This window comes from Apus apus, chromosome 1, assembly GCF_020740795.1.
Source record: "Apus apus isolate bApuApu2 chromosome 1, bApuApu2.pri.cur, whole genome shotgun sequence".
Lineage (NCBI taxonomy): Eukaryota > Metazoa > Chordata > Aves > Apodiformes > Apodidae > Apus > Apus apus.
In genome coordinates, this window is record NC_067282.1 from 18,593,052 (window position 1) to 18,607,873 (window position 14,822).

The following is a 14,822-nucleotide window of genomic DNA, read 5'->3' on the forward strand; positions in this document are numbered from 1 at the left end:
AGAATCATAAAATTCACACAACTAACAAAGTAATATGCAAGTAAAATGCAAGCTCTCTGTCTACTTTGTTTCTGTAAAGACTCTGGAAAACTGAATCCACTCCTTATCCAAAGTGCTTTTAACTCATCTTTTCTTTATGCAACCCAGCAAATCACTCACTTTTGGCAACTTCAAAGTTGCAGCTGTTTACTGAAGGGTGAGCCCCTGCTTGAAAAGCAGAGACTGCAAGTTCCTGTTACTGCTTTGATATTGAACAAGAAGCATTCTAAAATGCCAGCTGTGGCTTTTAAAAAGTTACCCATGGGATAAATTACTTATCTCACAGAATGACATGAATTAACCTGTGTATAGAAGTTATGTCAAGACCGCCTGATATGAATTCAAAGTTCTCTTGTGAAATATTTCTGTTTCTGCACTGTTATTACCATCTGTTACACACTGAGACAGCAGAATTAAGTTTTATATAGTGCTTTTCAGAATGAGTTCTCTCATTTGCACAGCATCAAACTAAACAGAGATCTCATTCAGTTATTGAATAGCATCTACGCAATGATTAATTAATCCAACATCTACATCCAACTTTCTGTATGAGAATCTACTGCAGTAAGACCCAGATTCCCAGCAAAGAGAGAAATCTTCCTTTCTCAGCAGTTCAAGTGGTACTTCTAGGTTTTCTCTAGAACAGCCACATAAAAAATTCAACTGGGAATTAATTTTATCCAAAAGAGCGACATAATATTTCAAGTTTCTTCTAGTCTGAGAACAGTCATACTACATTTTTTCAGATATTTATGCATGTCAATTATACTTTAAAAGTACACCTTGAAGATAATGTATGCGAGGTAGCAGCCATATAAAAGGCTTCCAGTTTCATTGAGGATTTTAACTAGGACCCTAGTCCAGAGAAAGACTGTCAAGAGTTTAGTCACTGCATCCGTAAGAAGAACAGCAAGATGCACACTGTTCTGGGTAACAGGTTTACTTTTTTCTAATTTTTTTCAAGTGATTCCAACTTTGTATTCCTTTATTTCCTCTTCAGAATGAGAGAAACAAACTGGAAAATAATCACTGACCCAGAAATTCAGCAAATATTTAATTTTCACACCAAAAGACATGGGCTTGTTGTTATATATCATCATCATCATCAACTACTAGAATGAGGGCTTACCAAATTCCTTGTACCATCAGGAGCAGCTAGATGGCACTGAATGTAGGAATTAAAGACCTGAACAGCATGTTGGGTAAAGAAACCTTTATGGAAATGTTTGTCATCTTGTACCAAAGTAAGCCAAGATTCCAGCAACTTATCATATGCTTCCATATATACCATATCATCTTTGTCAAGCTGTAAGGGACAGAAGAAACAAAACAGAAACCTTATTCCTAAACCAAACCAGAGGAATATACTTAGATTCATTATTATTTAACAAATGTTCTAATGTTGAAACAATAACAAAAAAAAAAAAAACACAGTCATCTAAAGATAGCCAAGAAAATAGCAGAATGAAGCCAAACAACACACTGAAAAGGTTGGTGCGGCGCTTGTGCTCCTGAGGCTTTAAGAAACTGTCAAAGAATTTTGCTATTTCTCTTTATCTGATTTTCCAAACCAAAAGTCTTTAATGCATCATTACCTAAATACAAAAGATACTGAGCTGTTACCCCAAGGATGCCAAGCATCTCAGCTCTTTGGAGCAAGAAAGAATTGAGCCAATTATTTTCTAATTAAATAGAGACATAGAGAACCTGTGCATGTAGGTTTATGTGTACTCCACCATTTCTGAAACACAGAGAAAAGACCATTCTGTTTCAGAGGAAAACCCTAAGATTGCATGTGCTTAAGAAAGCTTACTGCAGGCTGCCAGTTTTGATGATACACAGCTTCTCATTCTATGAACAAAAACAAGCGGAATTCCACAGATTTCCACCTGCACCTCCAATTGCTTAGTGCGTTTTAACTGATGCTTCATGCTTTTATTTATTCATATGTGTTTCTGAACAGTACATAAGTTGCAAAAGGAAATAACATACCTGAAAAAAAAGTCCTGGGTTACAAACCCGAATTGCAAATAAACCATTTCTTTTTAGAAATATTTTTAATGTTCCTGTCAACTTTTTGATCTGAAGCAAAAATTGAATGTTAGTAAATATATCCAACTTCAAATAACCTAAGTGTGGCTTAGGATAGACATGCTGCTAAAGCAGGATGTTTCTTTGCTTTAAGAAGTCTTCAAGTTTTAACAAAAGGAATGCTCACAAAAGTTACACTGAGATATCAGAGCTTAGGAAAATGATTCCTTGATGAAATAAAAAGATATCAAGGTCTTAATCATACTCCAGACAGAAGAATTCCTGACTTACAGTGAAGTTAGAAACACGGCTGGATGAACGGGTAAGAAAAACAAAACACTGGCTGGATGACCAATTAAGGGGAAAAACTGGTATCAAATTGGAAGCATTTCAAGATTGCTTCACAGCATCATTTTATAACTGCAAAGTGGTCACACAGAAGTTAAAATACAAGACACTGATTCAAGTATGAAAACAAAAGCTGAAAATGACAAGGAGAGAGGCCAAATTGTATTCAACACTAACATAAACCACAAATTTAGGATGGACACCATGAGATGACTTCTTAAAACTTGACTAAAGGATGCACAAATTCATAAATAATTATTTAATCCTGAAATATTTTTATGTGTGTCATATACTTACATATATAACTGACATACAACTTTTAATAATTTATCATAATCCAGAGCATAAGCCAATAAACAGACATGTCTTTCTATGAACAAGGCCTCAAATCCATCCAATTCATTTATGATAAATTTATGCCATGAAAATATATATGTTTTTAACATTTTGCAGTATTCCCATAAGGAAGCTAGGATTAATAAATGCCTCCATAAAATACATGCCCAAATAGCAGAAAGAGTTTATCCATATGGAACAAATTCGGTCACAAAGGAACCTCACTTAAAAAATTGCCAATCCTTATTTCAGATCAGCTACAGATGGGCTACCAAAGGTGCCATACGGGTAAACCAAGTGACATGCTGTAGACAAGGGATCTGAATCCTTTTGATGGATCCAACAGAAGCAACGGCAGAGCCCAGTTCAGAACTCCAACTTTCAGGAGACACAAGATACAACTAGTCAAGTCAAAGGAAAGATGCTTAATTTCTATAGTACGGGAAACAAAATGAAAATTGGCGCTTCTTCCTTCACAGTCTGCTGACCTTTTGAAGACATTTCTAAAATCTGTCAAGCAGCAACAAGCTAGAAAAGAGTTGGATGCACAGGAGGGAGGACCAAATCCAGAATGATCTCTCCCATCACATATTAAAAAACCCCCACAAAAAAAACAAATAGAAAGATAGCATTAAACAGGAGCAGTGCATCAAGATCAATTTTGATAAAACAAAGCCTTTGATACAATTTCTGTTTGACTTTTCATCCAACATTCTGTTGAGACTCTTCACTAATTCCAATGGACTACTTCCCACCATTTCTACTTCTGCATAAGCACTAAGCGCTGAGCAGGGCAAAGCAGAGCTGTGGACAAATATCTTCTCTCAGATCCAGTGCTGTTACTTCCACCAACTTGCACCACAAACCAGTGCCCAGCATTGCTGAAGCTTACTGCCCTCCACCAGTGTAGCTGTTTAGGAAAACATTTCAACTGCTTTCAGCCAACATTCCCAACAGACAGGTTCATGTAGAACAGCACTTGATTTGAATATGATGTTTGCATTGTGGGTTTTTCATCCTTGGATGAAAATCAGTATTAGCTGCTCTGAAGTGGTTTGCATGTTATGGATTAGGACCTCCCCATTTTGGCAGTTTCCATAGCAGGTCTTCAGTTGAGTAGATTCCTTGTGCCTGATGGGTTTCTGCAATGTTCACATTAAATCTTGTTCTGACATGTGAACTGGCAGAAATATGGGGAAAATGGCTTTTCTGCCTAGCAAAGCTTAAGGAGTGTGCCTGCCTGCATTCTGCTACACTTCAGATTTCTGAAAAGTTCCAGGAATTTTATCTGAGGACTCTACTGAGCCAAATGTATAAAGTATTTTATATCAAAAGCTCCTAATTACAGACAGCACATGACTGTGGGGAACACATGAACCATGGCTGGGACATTCCTAAGCCAAAATATTGTTTTCAGGGGTGCAAAGTAGTATTTCTACAGGCAGAGCACACAGTATCATTAAGCCATCTGGATGAAGTCAGGAATAACTTAAAAGTCTCAGTAGCATGACTTTTGCTGACACACTGCAAGGTGTAAGAATTTTTATTTGGAAGGCCCTCACCACACAATTCTGTATTAACCTGGAAATTGGAGAAACGGCATGAAGCTGAGGTATCTGTAAGAGTTCTGAAATAATGGAAGGGGTGATAATGTAGTGTTTCTCTTCCCACAGATTGATCTAAAGATTCAAGGACAATGAGAAAATTCTCTCTTAAAACTACATATCTTGCATTCTGTCTTTCTGATGTTGCTGAATCTGAGAACATGTAAGTTTAATAATGAGAAGATTTTTTTCAACAGGAGCCATGGGATCATATAAGTGTACGCAGGCACAGTTTACTAGGCATAATCAGCCAGTCATTTCCAAAAGAAACAAGTGGTACAGGCTACTATACTCTTTTGATGGGAGATGAAGTGTTTTGAATGGCATTATGTTGAACACTGCTTTCACTAAACGTGGTTGCATATTCTAGCACTCAAATAACAAGGGCTAGTGGAGGAAACAACATCCCTCTAGTCCTTTTAATTTAAATAATAGGTGCTATTATTTTTGCTGAACCTTTTCTGTAAAAGATGCTTTTCATGAGCATTCCTAGATGTGTTGGTGAGCACCAAAACGCTGTTCTACTAGAACACTGTTCATCATTCTACTAGAAAATCTCAAAAGCAGGGCAAGTTTTGACCAATAAAGTTTGGCAAGTAGCTGTATTTTAGATTCTAAATTTAATCACCAATTTTTATAGACACAAACACACTCAAGAGCTTTAAGTGAGCACTGGACCAAACATAATACATTTTTAACCTTGCAGCAAAGACATGATCTAAAGCTCTGCAATGAATGCTAATTAACACAGCTGTGATCTCTGGTAAAGAAACATGTCCATCAACTTTATCATTAAATACTCCTATAATTACTTTCAAGTTCAGGAAATTAATCTTAATCAATATAGCAAAGCTGGTATAATTAATACTTTTAAAGATAATGGGGAAATATTGGCTAATATATTGATAGTATACCTTAAACTCAAGTTACAGCACATAAATAGCTCCAAGTGCAAGATTATTTACTTTTAATTCTTACAGTATTTTTTCCTTAAACTAGGTTTCCTTATAAGTTTTTATTTTTAATGCAAGCAGAAGACTTAGACTACCCCAACTGTTTCTTTATGTTACAACCAAAGTTTGAAAGTAGTAAACAAACAGCAAAAATCTGCTGAATTCCTATGCTAGATTTGTATACAGAGTTACTATTTGAACTGTCTCAGCAACGAAGGGATGATTTAAACAGCGTACAAGTATGGGGTTAACAACAGATCTTAACATGACATTAATATAAAATGAGACTTCCTGACTTCAAGAACTCTTGACAGCAGTTAAGTTTCAGTCTATCCATACGTTCATGTAGTCAATTTAAGCTTTCAGGACTGTACCTCATTCATTATCTACAGCAGTTTTCAGAGAGGTCCTACAAGAGCAAATCAGCTTTAAAGATTTTAATATTTTTAAATTAATCTACTCTTTTGAAAATGAAAACATGAGACAAATGCTTCAAATCAAAACAACGTCTGAAAGGCGCACAGTATGTAGTTATGTTCATTCTGTTTTTTGAAAGAAAATCCTCCCAGATGTGATTTCAGAAATATCTAGAACAAAACAACTGAATTCACAACAGTTATTAATAAACGGCCAAATTATCAGGTCACTTTTGCTTATTACAAATAAAGAGAAACAAAAAAAGGAATACCTACTATTTAAGAGTGGATACTTACCACTTCTTCCAAGGCAGCACTTCTTCCAAAAGAACAAGTGAGGTGTGCGAGGCAATTAACAAACGAAGAGAAAAGTTCATTTGGAATGGCAGTTAAAATATTGCGAGGAAATACAGTTATCAGGTTGCTGATAATACTGGAAATTCCCACTGCTTCCGAGTCTTCTATTTCAATTCTATAGATAGAAATGGCAGTTAGGTTTGTCATTAAGAAAAATGCTGAGTGAATTGATTTTGTGGATACATTTTCAATCAATAAATCTATTTCATATTACTTAAGCACCTGCTTGAAGCTGCCTCTTCTTTATTTCAGCAATCCAACAGTAAGCACAAATTATCCCCAGAAATAAGCAAGCCATACCAGTTCTCCACACAGATACGCTGCACTCCAAGTGAAAAGATTAAAAGATGCCTTCTAAATTTAGAGAGCAAGCATACATACCCATTGATAGTATTCAGTAATCCCTCAATGAAGTGTGCCAGGTAATCAACTTGTGAACCTTCATCAGGAAAGACCGGCCCGTGCAAGGACGCCAGCTGTGCCAGACACTGTAACGAATCTTGGGCCATATCTGTATCTTCTCTGATTTTTCGATGTACCTTTCAGGAAGTGAGATGGTTAATAATACACGGAAAATAGGGTGTTCTTACAACAGTCACATGGCTCTCAATCCAAAAGAGCACACACCAAAAAAAGCTTACTATAACTTCCATTCAGTCTGAAAATGCAATGGTTTCTACAAGTCTCTAAACCATAGCAAACATCAAGACCATGACTCAGCTTCACAAATCGCAAGCCTTGAATTAACTCACTGAAACTAACATTTCCTTAAGTCTCACCTACATGTTGAAAATTGAACTGTCTACTGAATGTTATGTCTTAAAGAGAGAAACAGATGCCAGCCAGTCAGACATACTGCTCCTTCTAAAAACAGCAATAATGACAGTCATCTCTATTATGCTAACTATGCCTAGGCTAAGGAGTCTTGCTAAAGTTAGTCAACAAGTTCAATCAAGATTATATAGATGCTTCTTTAGCAGAGGTAAACACTGAAGACATATACAAAAAATGGATACATCACTTCCTTGGCAACACCCTTACATTAGACAAGGCCAACAGTAATCTTCCCACATTTCTGCAAACCATTATGTCATAACTTCTGCTGGTGAGAATTTCTAAATTCAAATCTTAATATTTCAGTAATCATATTCTCACACACTTACTTTAATTGTCGAGTAAGGATTTAAAGAATTTTCTTAAGACTTGTGCCTATTTTTTCCACATAAGATTTACTGAATAAATAAATAAATAGAGGGTAGCTTTTTCACCCAGAAGAAAATGTAGTCAAAGTATTCCAGCAATATTATACACAGAAGTACAGTTAAAACACTAACCATTTCTCTCTGGCGTTACAGTTGCAACTTCACCCAAGTCATAACTAGTTTCACTAGCTGCACAGTTAGTCTCTTAAAGATCAAACTAGCAGGATGAACAAACCCTGCAACAGAAATACCCCTCCTAATATACATCCCACACTAGGCTGAGATTAGAACTGAAGGCTCTCTCTAACATGGCAGTCCTGCCAACTTTTGCAAGGTTATTAAAATTTCTCAGATGAATGAATATAAATTACTACCATTCACTTACATTACTTCAAATAGCAAACTAATACTACAAGCCTCAACCACTGCAAATCAGGAATCTAAAACCAAAACTGACAGCACACTGCCCTGGCTAGCATTCATTCAACAATAAGCAAATACAGGCAAGTTTTGGTTACTGGTAACTAAAATGCAAATTATTAAAACAATTCTTCATGTTATTCAAAACATTATTCTAATAACGAATAAGTAACTGTAAGCCAACTGAAGAAATAGATATTTAATTCTGATAACTTCATACTCTTACACAAGGAAGGGTTAATATCTAAGCCAAAAAGTTATTTGCATGTGGAGTTTCACAGCTGACAGCAGCAACTGTCTGGATAGTCTAGACAGCTGTTCAGAGTGTGTGTAGCTGCTAAGAGTTCTGCCAGTGATTTTTTTCACCTTTTCAAAACTGCTGGAACAGATAAACTTGGGAGTTTAAAAAATATTTTAAAAATCTAATTTATTTTAAAAATCCTAAAAAGGACATGTCTCCAAATATACGAGACAACTCTCAAGTAGCTCTAGAGAGTTACACTTACTGTGCCTAATAAAAACTTTGTTCAAGTTTTGAGCCCATTATTTCTCTGCTTTGCAAAAACGAAAATAGTCTGAGAATGCTGAATTCTCAGGCCCCAAGAGATATAACATAAGATAAAATAGCATAGTAAAAGAATATATAAGCCAATGTACGTTGCTGCTGCAGTAACTCCTCGCTGAGTTACAAGTACAAACCTCTTGAAAGTTGTAGAAAGAAAACAATAGTAGTTTTATCTAGTTTTAATATAATGGGTTCATAAAGTTACAGAAATTGAGTATTACATTCCCCACTCCCAACTCTACCTCTTCCCCATCACTCCTAACTTAATCTGTTTTAACTTACTTGGATTTACTTTGTGCTGAGGAAGGACATACAGAATCCCATATGCTGAAACTGGCCAGAAAACTGCAACTACACGACTTATTTTCAGCTGTTCTGTTCAGCAAATGCTTTAAGATCAGCAAACGCTGTTCATTTGAACTTCTCCAAGATCTGTTACACCTTATCTGAAGGAAATATTCTACTACTGTTCATCAAGCTTGGTACTATTTGACAAGTACATGTTCAGAACTATTAAATGCACGGAAGTTTAGATCACTATATACATTTTTCTTTTGTTAATGGTGATAAATTTAAAGCAATTTATAGGCAAAATACATACTCAGTAACCTAGGAAAAGCCACAATGCTTCTGTTACTATTTTTGCTAAGCAAGCTGAAGTTAACAAAGTCAGTCCTACCTGCTGCAAAAGGAAGAGTCCAACAGTACAGATTTAGAATGGGAAGGAGCTGCTTTCCCTGTGGTCTGGACTATGAAAGTTGAAGAAAGAAACTTACTGTAAAGAAAAGCTCCATAACTCTGCTGTCCAGGAGAGTCTCACGCCAAGATTCTGTTGGCTTTAGCATCACATTTTGTGAGGATTCAAACATAGCTATATAATGTCTGCCCAGTTATCTGGTGTCAAGGTCAACAATAACATTCCTACTTGGCTTTAAAAAAATCCTAGATACAACAGGATCCATTCAGAAAGAATGTAATGGAAACAAACTTTAAGCCTCTTCACATACACAGCATAATTCATGCATGAGGCCAAGGAATAAAAGGTATTAAGTATTGAAAAAAAGAATGCTCCAGGAATGTTAGATAACAGTTTGATCATAATTATGAGACATACCATAGTGATACGATCACTTTGATAACCCGGGTGTCCAGTGTGACACAGCGAGAAGGGAAAAAAGCAACCACAATTAACAGGTGTTAAAATTCATGCAAAATAGGAAATCATTTTCTAAAAAACGTTCCTGGCAGCTTCTAAAAAAGCCTTATGATAGCTAAAGATAGCTCATTGAAATCTATATCCTGTTTTTCTAAAGAGCCAAATATGCATCACAGAATGCAGGTATTTTAGCCCTGCATTAATCTACATTTTTAAATCCCTATGAAGAACAAAAGCACAAGGCACCACCAGGCATCATCACATTAAACACATGCTCCCAGGAGACATGCACGAAGAATGAGCACTCTGTGAAGCCATGATTTTGCTGCACTTGCTTCAGTTCCTACCATGTGCTTTGAAATAACTTATTTTACAAAATTCTGCAAATGCTCTAGTACAGAAAACACAGAGACATAAGGAAAAACATTTAAACAGGCAGGATACATTGTTTGTCAGTCTAATCACACAGATGAGTGTTAATCAAAGATTTTTGAACAGGCTTCCTTCTATGACACTCTCCAATCCAAGTAGTAGCAAAACTGTTCTAACTCAGCAACTTAAGTTTTCACTTGTCTTTTTTAAACCCTTCATTATCCTCTCTGACTCCTTTCTAACTTAACCATCACAATAAATAACAGCATGCTTAGCTGCACATAATTTACCTATTCATAATGAGCTGTTACTAACTTTGTACTGTAAGTCATCAGGTATTATAAAAAATTTGTACCAAAAACTGTTTATATGTCTAGAAGAAAACATATTTCACAGTGGTATCCTTCAGGAAAGCAGACCCCTTTGCTTTTGATGGGTTTTGTTTAAGACAACAACATATAAAGCAAACATCCTGCTTAATTTGAAGGACCGTGGCACAAATCAGGCTGCGCGATTTTATTTACACTTGTCTTCTGATTTCTGTCAAATGCAGAAATTCTTAACGCTGTGCAGAACCACCTTCCAAAAAAGCAAGTTTTTCCATGGTGTGGCACCCAGTGGACCTTCACTAGTGGTATCTGTCCACAGCTGTTGTCAGCACATTACAATGCATAAGAACACTCAAGGATTTTCACATTATTACAAAACAAAACCAGTTGCACCATTTTCAAAATCACTAGCGTGTGCTGAACCATATCAGAGCTACATTATTTCAGACAGGGAAAAACTAAAACCACAGAATTGCCTATTTTACTTCCATGTGAAATACAGATGTCACCTCAATGATCAAAAATGCTTCCGTTCTCCTAGATAAAAAGAAAAAAAAAAGGCAGGGGGATGAAATTATCACATGCAAGCATTCTTTATCAGGAGTAATATTACAAATTAAGACTAATTTTATCAGATCTGTCACAGCAAGCTAGCTTTTTTTTCTTTTCCTATTTGAACTGTTTTAGAAAAGAACAATATTTTAAAATTGTTCCTTGACATGAGTGGCCTTTGCTGTAACTACCCAATTGGCTTGGAAATGCCCAAGTATCAGAAGATGATCACAGACATATTATCAATCTCTGAAAAATCAATTTGCTCTCCCCTAGGTTGAGTCTACAGAGGGGACCAGCAACATAACACTTTTCACATGGAATGAAAGGAGGGCCAGTTTGCTGTCACTATTTTAACAAGCCTCAGTATTTATTTTAGTATTTCTCCTGTTATTTTTAGTACTGTTTCTCAAGCTAATGGATTGATGACATATCTGACAAAAGCAGATTTGTGGGCAAAATCTCTCTTCACTGAACAATCCAAATTCTGCCTGCACCTATAATGGAGATCTTGCACCCATTTCCCAAGATATATTAGATGTAGGTACCTTAGCATAAGTCAGCCCCTGGAGATGCCTGATTTTGTGAAACACCTCAACTTACTCTGTGCTATGGTTCAGTCTCATTAGCAGCAGGCAAGTTATGCCCAACCTGAAAAAAAACAGCACTAAGTTACCTAGTACCTGGGTATACACAGGAGAAATGCAGTCTTAATCAAAAATTGATTTCCTCTCAATACTTGTGAGGAAACAAAAGGTACAGCACTAGTACAACACTTCCTTGTAGCACTCAAGCTATAATATAGATTTATGATAAGCAGAGATCAGTTTACTACGACATTCTGGAAGACTTTGGGGGAAGTTTTGCTTGTGTTTTTGTTTTTTAAACAAAAAACAGTTGCAAACCACTTCTGGTAATCCATACAAATGTTTGTAACAGTTCCCATTCTGTTATGAGTCGAGAACAAGTAACTCTCATTACAGTTCACTTTGAACAACACAGAAATCAAAGCCAAGGAACAGCTACCAGAAGCACAGAAAGGTCCACAAGAAGCACACAGGTCCACAAGACCCATGACACTGAATCCTACAGAGACTAGAAACTTCTGCTTGAATTGGAACGGATTATTCAATAACATGTCCCAAGCATTCTGAAAAGCGTAAGAATATAACTAGATGCCTTCACGAAGAATAAGGCTCATAAATTCACTATTTTAATTCTAGTGCCTAAAGAGGAGGAGGAGAAGACCATAATACGTTAAGACAGATTTTCTTCTATCTTTGCCTAAAATTTACCTATGTAGCTATTAGTTCTATGCTTGGTTTTGTTTCAGGAGCTGGAAGAGTAACCTTTGAAAAATTATAAATTTGTAATTTTAAAATTGTAATTTGTAAAAACGATAATTTGTAGTTTTACATGTGTAGTTTTACCCCCACTCTTTCCCTCTTATCCAGGAAGCGACTGAGGCGTGAAGATACACAAAAATATTTCATATCCTAAGGCAGCCATGAGGGACTATAATATTTCAAATTGAGGACTTCCCACAGATTCCAGTATGCAAGAATGGATCCCATGGTCTTGCTCCTGAGAGGCAAGGCTTGCCATTCCACAAAGCAGTAAATTAGGAACTCAAAAATCAAAGCTGAGATTTCTTCTGCCACACCACCATTCACTGAAATGGAGGGAAAACTCCTGGAGTGCTAAGGCTCAAATAGTTATCTTAAAAGTTATTTTAATCACTTTACCTTTGTTGGTTGGAACATTTCTGGAGAGGTTTGTGGCAGAATTAGGCTTGCATTTTAGAAATAAAAACCTGCAATGGAAAGGTAACTGCTTGGAAATCTGCCACTCAGTGTTCCAATGCCAACATACTGATCACATCTGGAGTTTAAAACCTCCTCTGGCTTGCTAGCTGATCAGCCAAGCACACGGGATAAGCCTAGGAGCAACTGTCCAAAACTGATGCAGGGGCTTGCTGCCCCCTAGGGAGAAATGCTTCACAAACCTTTAGAGAACTTACAGCCTCAACAAACATACCCAGCATTCAGAAGGAAGATATGCTTAAATATTTAAATATTAAACACAAGTATTCTTAACTGCCAAGAGAATGAAACAACTACCTTGTGTTGGAGACACTGGCCTCAGATTTCAGCTGCAGGCGTAGGAAGTGTAGGAAGACTCAAGCTAATTTTAAAACCAGCCAGTTCCGGATCTGCTAGGGGCGTAGCCCTGCCAGGACCAAGTCTCACAATGACCACCCAAGTGGATTCTGCAGCTCCTGCTCCACTGTGCTGCTATGGTTATACAGCTAGTACTGTGCAAGCTAATCACTTTAAGCCTAACTTACACTTAAAGCACCTACGCAGTTTGGCAGCCATGCAGATGCAGCTCAGGAATCACACCTTTCCACCAACACAGGCTGGCTGTCATCCAGGGAGCTGGTGACCAAGAACTGCAAAGCTGCTAACATAAAACCACTGGGGCAAGAGAGCAGGACAGGAAAAAACCCTATTTTATCAGTTCCCCTTCATAATGAAGGGTCATTAGTGGTCTCTTTTCACATATTAGTGCAAACTCTCCAACTGCAAACTGATTTCAGAAGTCATTCTGAAACCCAAATGACAAAACACTAACTGTTAAAAAGTTCAGTATTGATACAAATATGTTTATAGTGCAGTTATGCCCAAGTTCAGGGGATCTGTCAGTCTTCTTGGCTTTGCATAGAAAGGATTGTTAAGAAAACATAGAACCCTAGAAATAATTTCAAAGCATGGAGGATTTAAAAGTAAAGCTCAGTTTTCACTTAAGAGTGTTAGGTCTGATAAAAGTAAAATGCAACTCTCTTGTACTTTCTTAAATGCAACGATTTTAGTTACTTTTTTTTTCCTTTATGTATATATATCCCAAACGATAGTCAGGATAGTACCCCAACCCTTATCTTTCCGATACGGGCAGGCTGCTGTATCAAATTCAGGATAACCCAAGGCTGCTAACAAACACAAAGCCTAAGGAAAGCAGCCCTGCTGTTGTTGAAGGAAATCTGTGTTGTCACTGCTTGGTACAGGTTCAGTCATTTCTGTAGCTGTGCAACAAATCAAACTGGGAGTCTCAAAATGCTAAAAAAAGTTTTCAGCCAGGTGGTTCCCTGCTTAGGATCATGCTCATGCATGCAATGCCAACTTGAATCATTCCTCAAAACAAACCTCAAGTTTTCTGGAGCATTCTGTGTGTTTCTCACACTCCTATTATGCCTAACAGATGCTACCAATCTGGGTTGGATTGAGTTCAAATTTTGAAAGTCTGCAGAACTATACAGTTCACAGCATCTCCCAGAAAAATGTCTCATTCTGGCACGAGGTTTAAAAGACATTTTCAAAACAGAGATATGAAGAGCTTTCTTCTTTTCACTAAGTGGCTGAGAAAACAACACACTTAAAAAAGCTGTTCAGATCAGACAATAGCTTCAATCAGTTCATACAATTGCTGTCACACCATTAATTTCAACAGAACAGCAACAACGCACATTAGTGGAATGCATCCCACCAGGTTTACGTAACCTGTATTTTAAATCCAAACCCTTATTGTACATCCTCTTGAAAATTTGCCAGCTTGCCTCCAGGCAAGCAGTGGCACCAAATCCAAAACAAGAACTAAAGCTCATATACGTATTTATGTTAATGAATAAGAAATAAGTAGCTTTATGACAGCTCCTAATGACAGATAAGAGACACCTTTTTGTAGATGGGTGACAGCTGGACATAATATTTATGTTCTGTTTAAGAACTTCTGTGTTTGAGGACATTCTTTCAAAGTCCATTAGAAGGTGGCTGCCAAAACCAGATAAATCCCAAGAAGTGAACAGATAAATCAAGAAGTGAGAAAGAATATGCATTATAATTACATCCTGACTCCACAGGACATCTTTTATGTCATGTCAAGGTGCATTAAAGTCCAGCAACATTCAGCTCCTTAATAGGAGATTTCAGACATTCACAAGTATTAGGAGTAAGATCCTTGAAAGCAGTTTTGTAAAGGAGAGGGCTGTACCTCTAAGTACTCATCACCTGCACTACCTTAGTCAAAACATTCATTTAACAAAAGATGCAGTTAAAACTAGTTCCATCCAAGTAAATAGTATTTAA

The 14,822-nt window shown here is 36.8% G+C and overlaps 1 protein-coding gene across 1 annotated transcript in view; it reads right to left on the bottom strand.

The window, feature by feature from the left end:
• XPO4 (exportin 4) overlaps window positions 1-14,822 on the bottom strand; it is an 82,361-nt gene that overhangs the window by 25,841 nt on the left and 41,698 nt on the right. The window contains exons 7-10 of the mRNA XM_051626407.1: window positions 9,048-9,160; window positions 6,466-6,623; window positions 6,025-6,199; window positions 1,169-1,345 (exon numbers count right to left, since the gene is read on the bottom strand). Coding sequence (XP_051482367.1) covers window positions 1,169-1,345; window positions 6,025-6,199; window positions 6,466-6,623; window positions 9,048-9,160 — 623 coding nt within the window. The remainder of the gene's footprint in view (window positions 1-1,168; window positions 1,346-6,024; window positions 6,200-6,465; window positions 6,624-9,047; window positions 9,161-14,822) is intronic.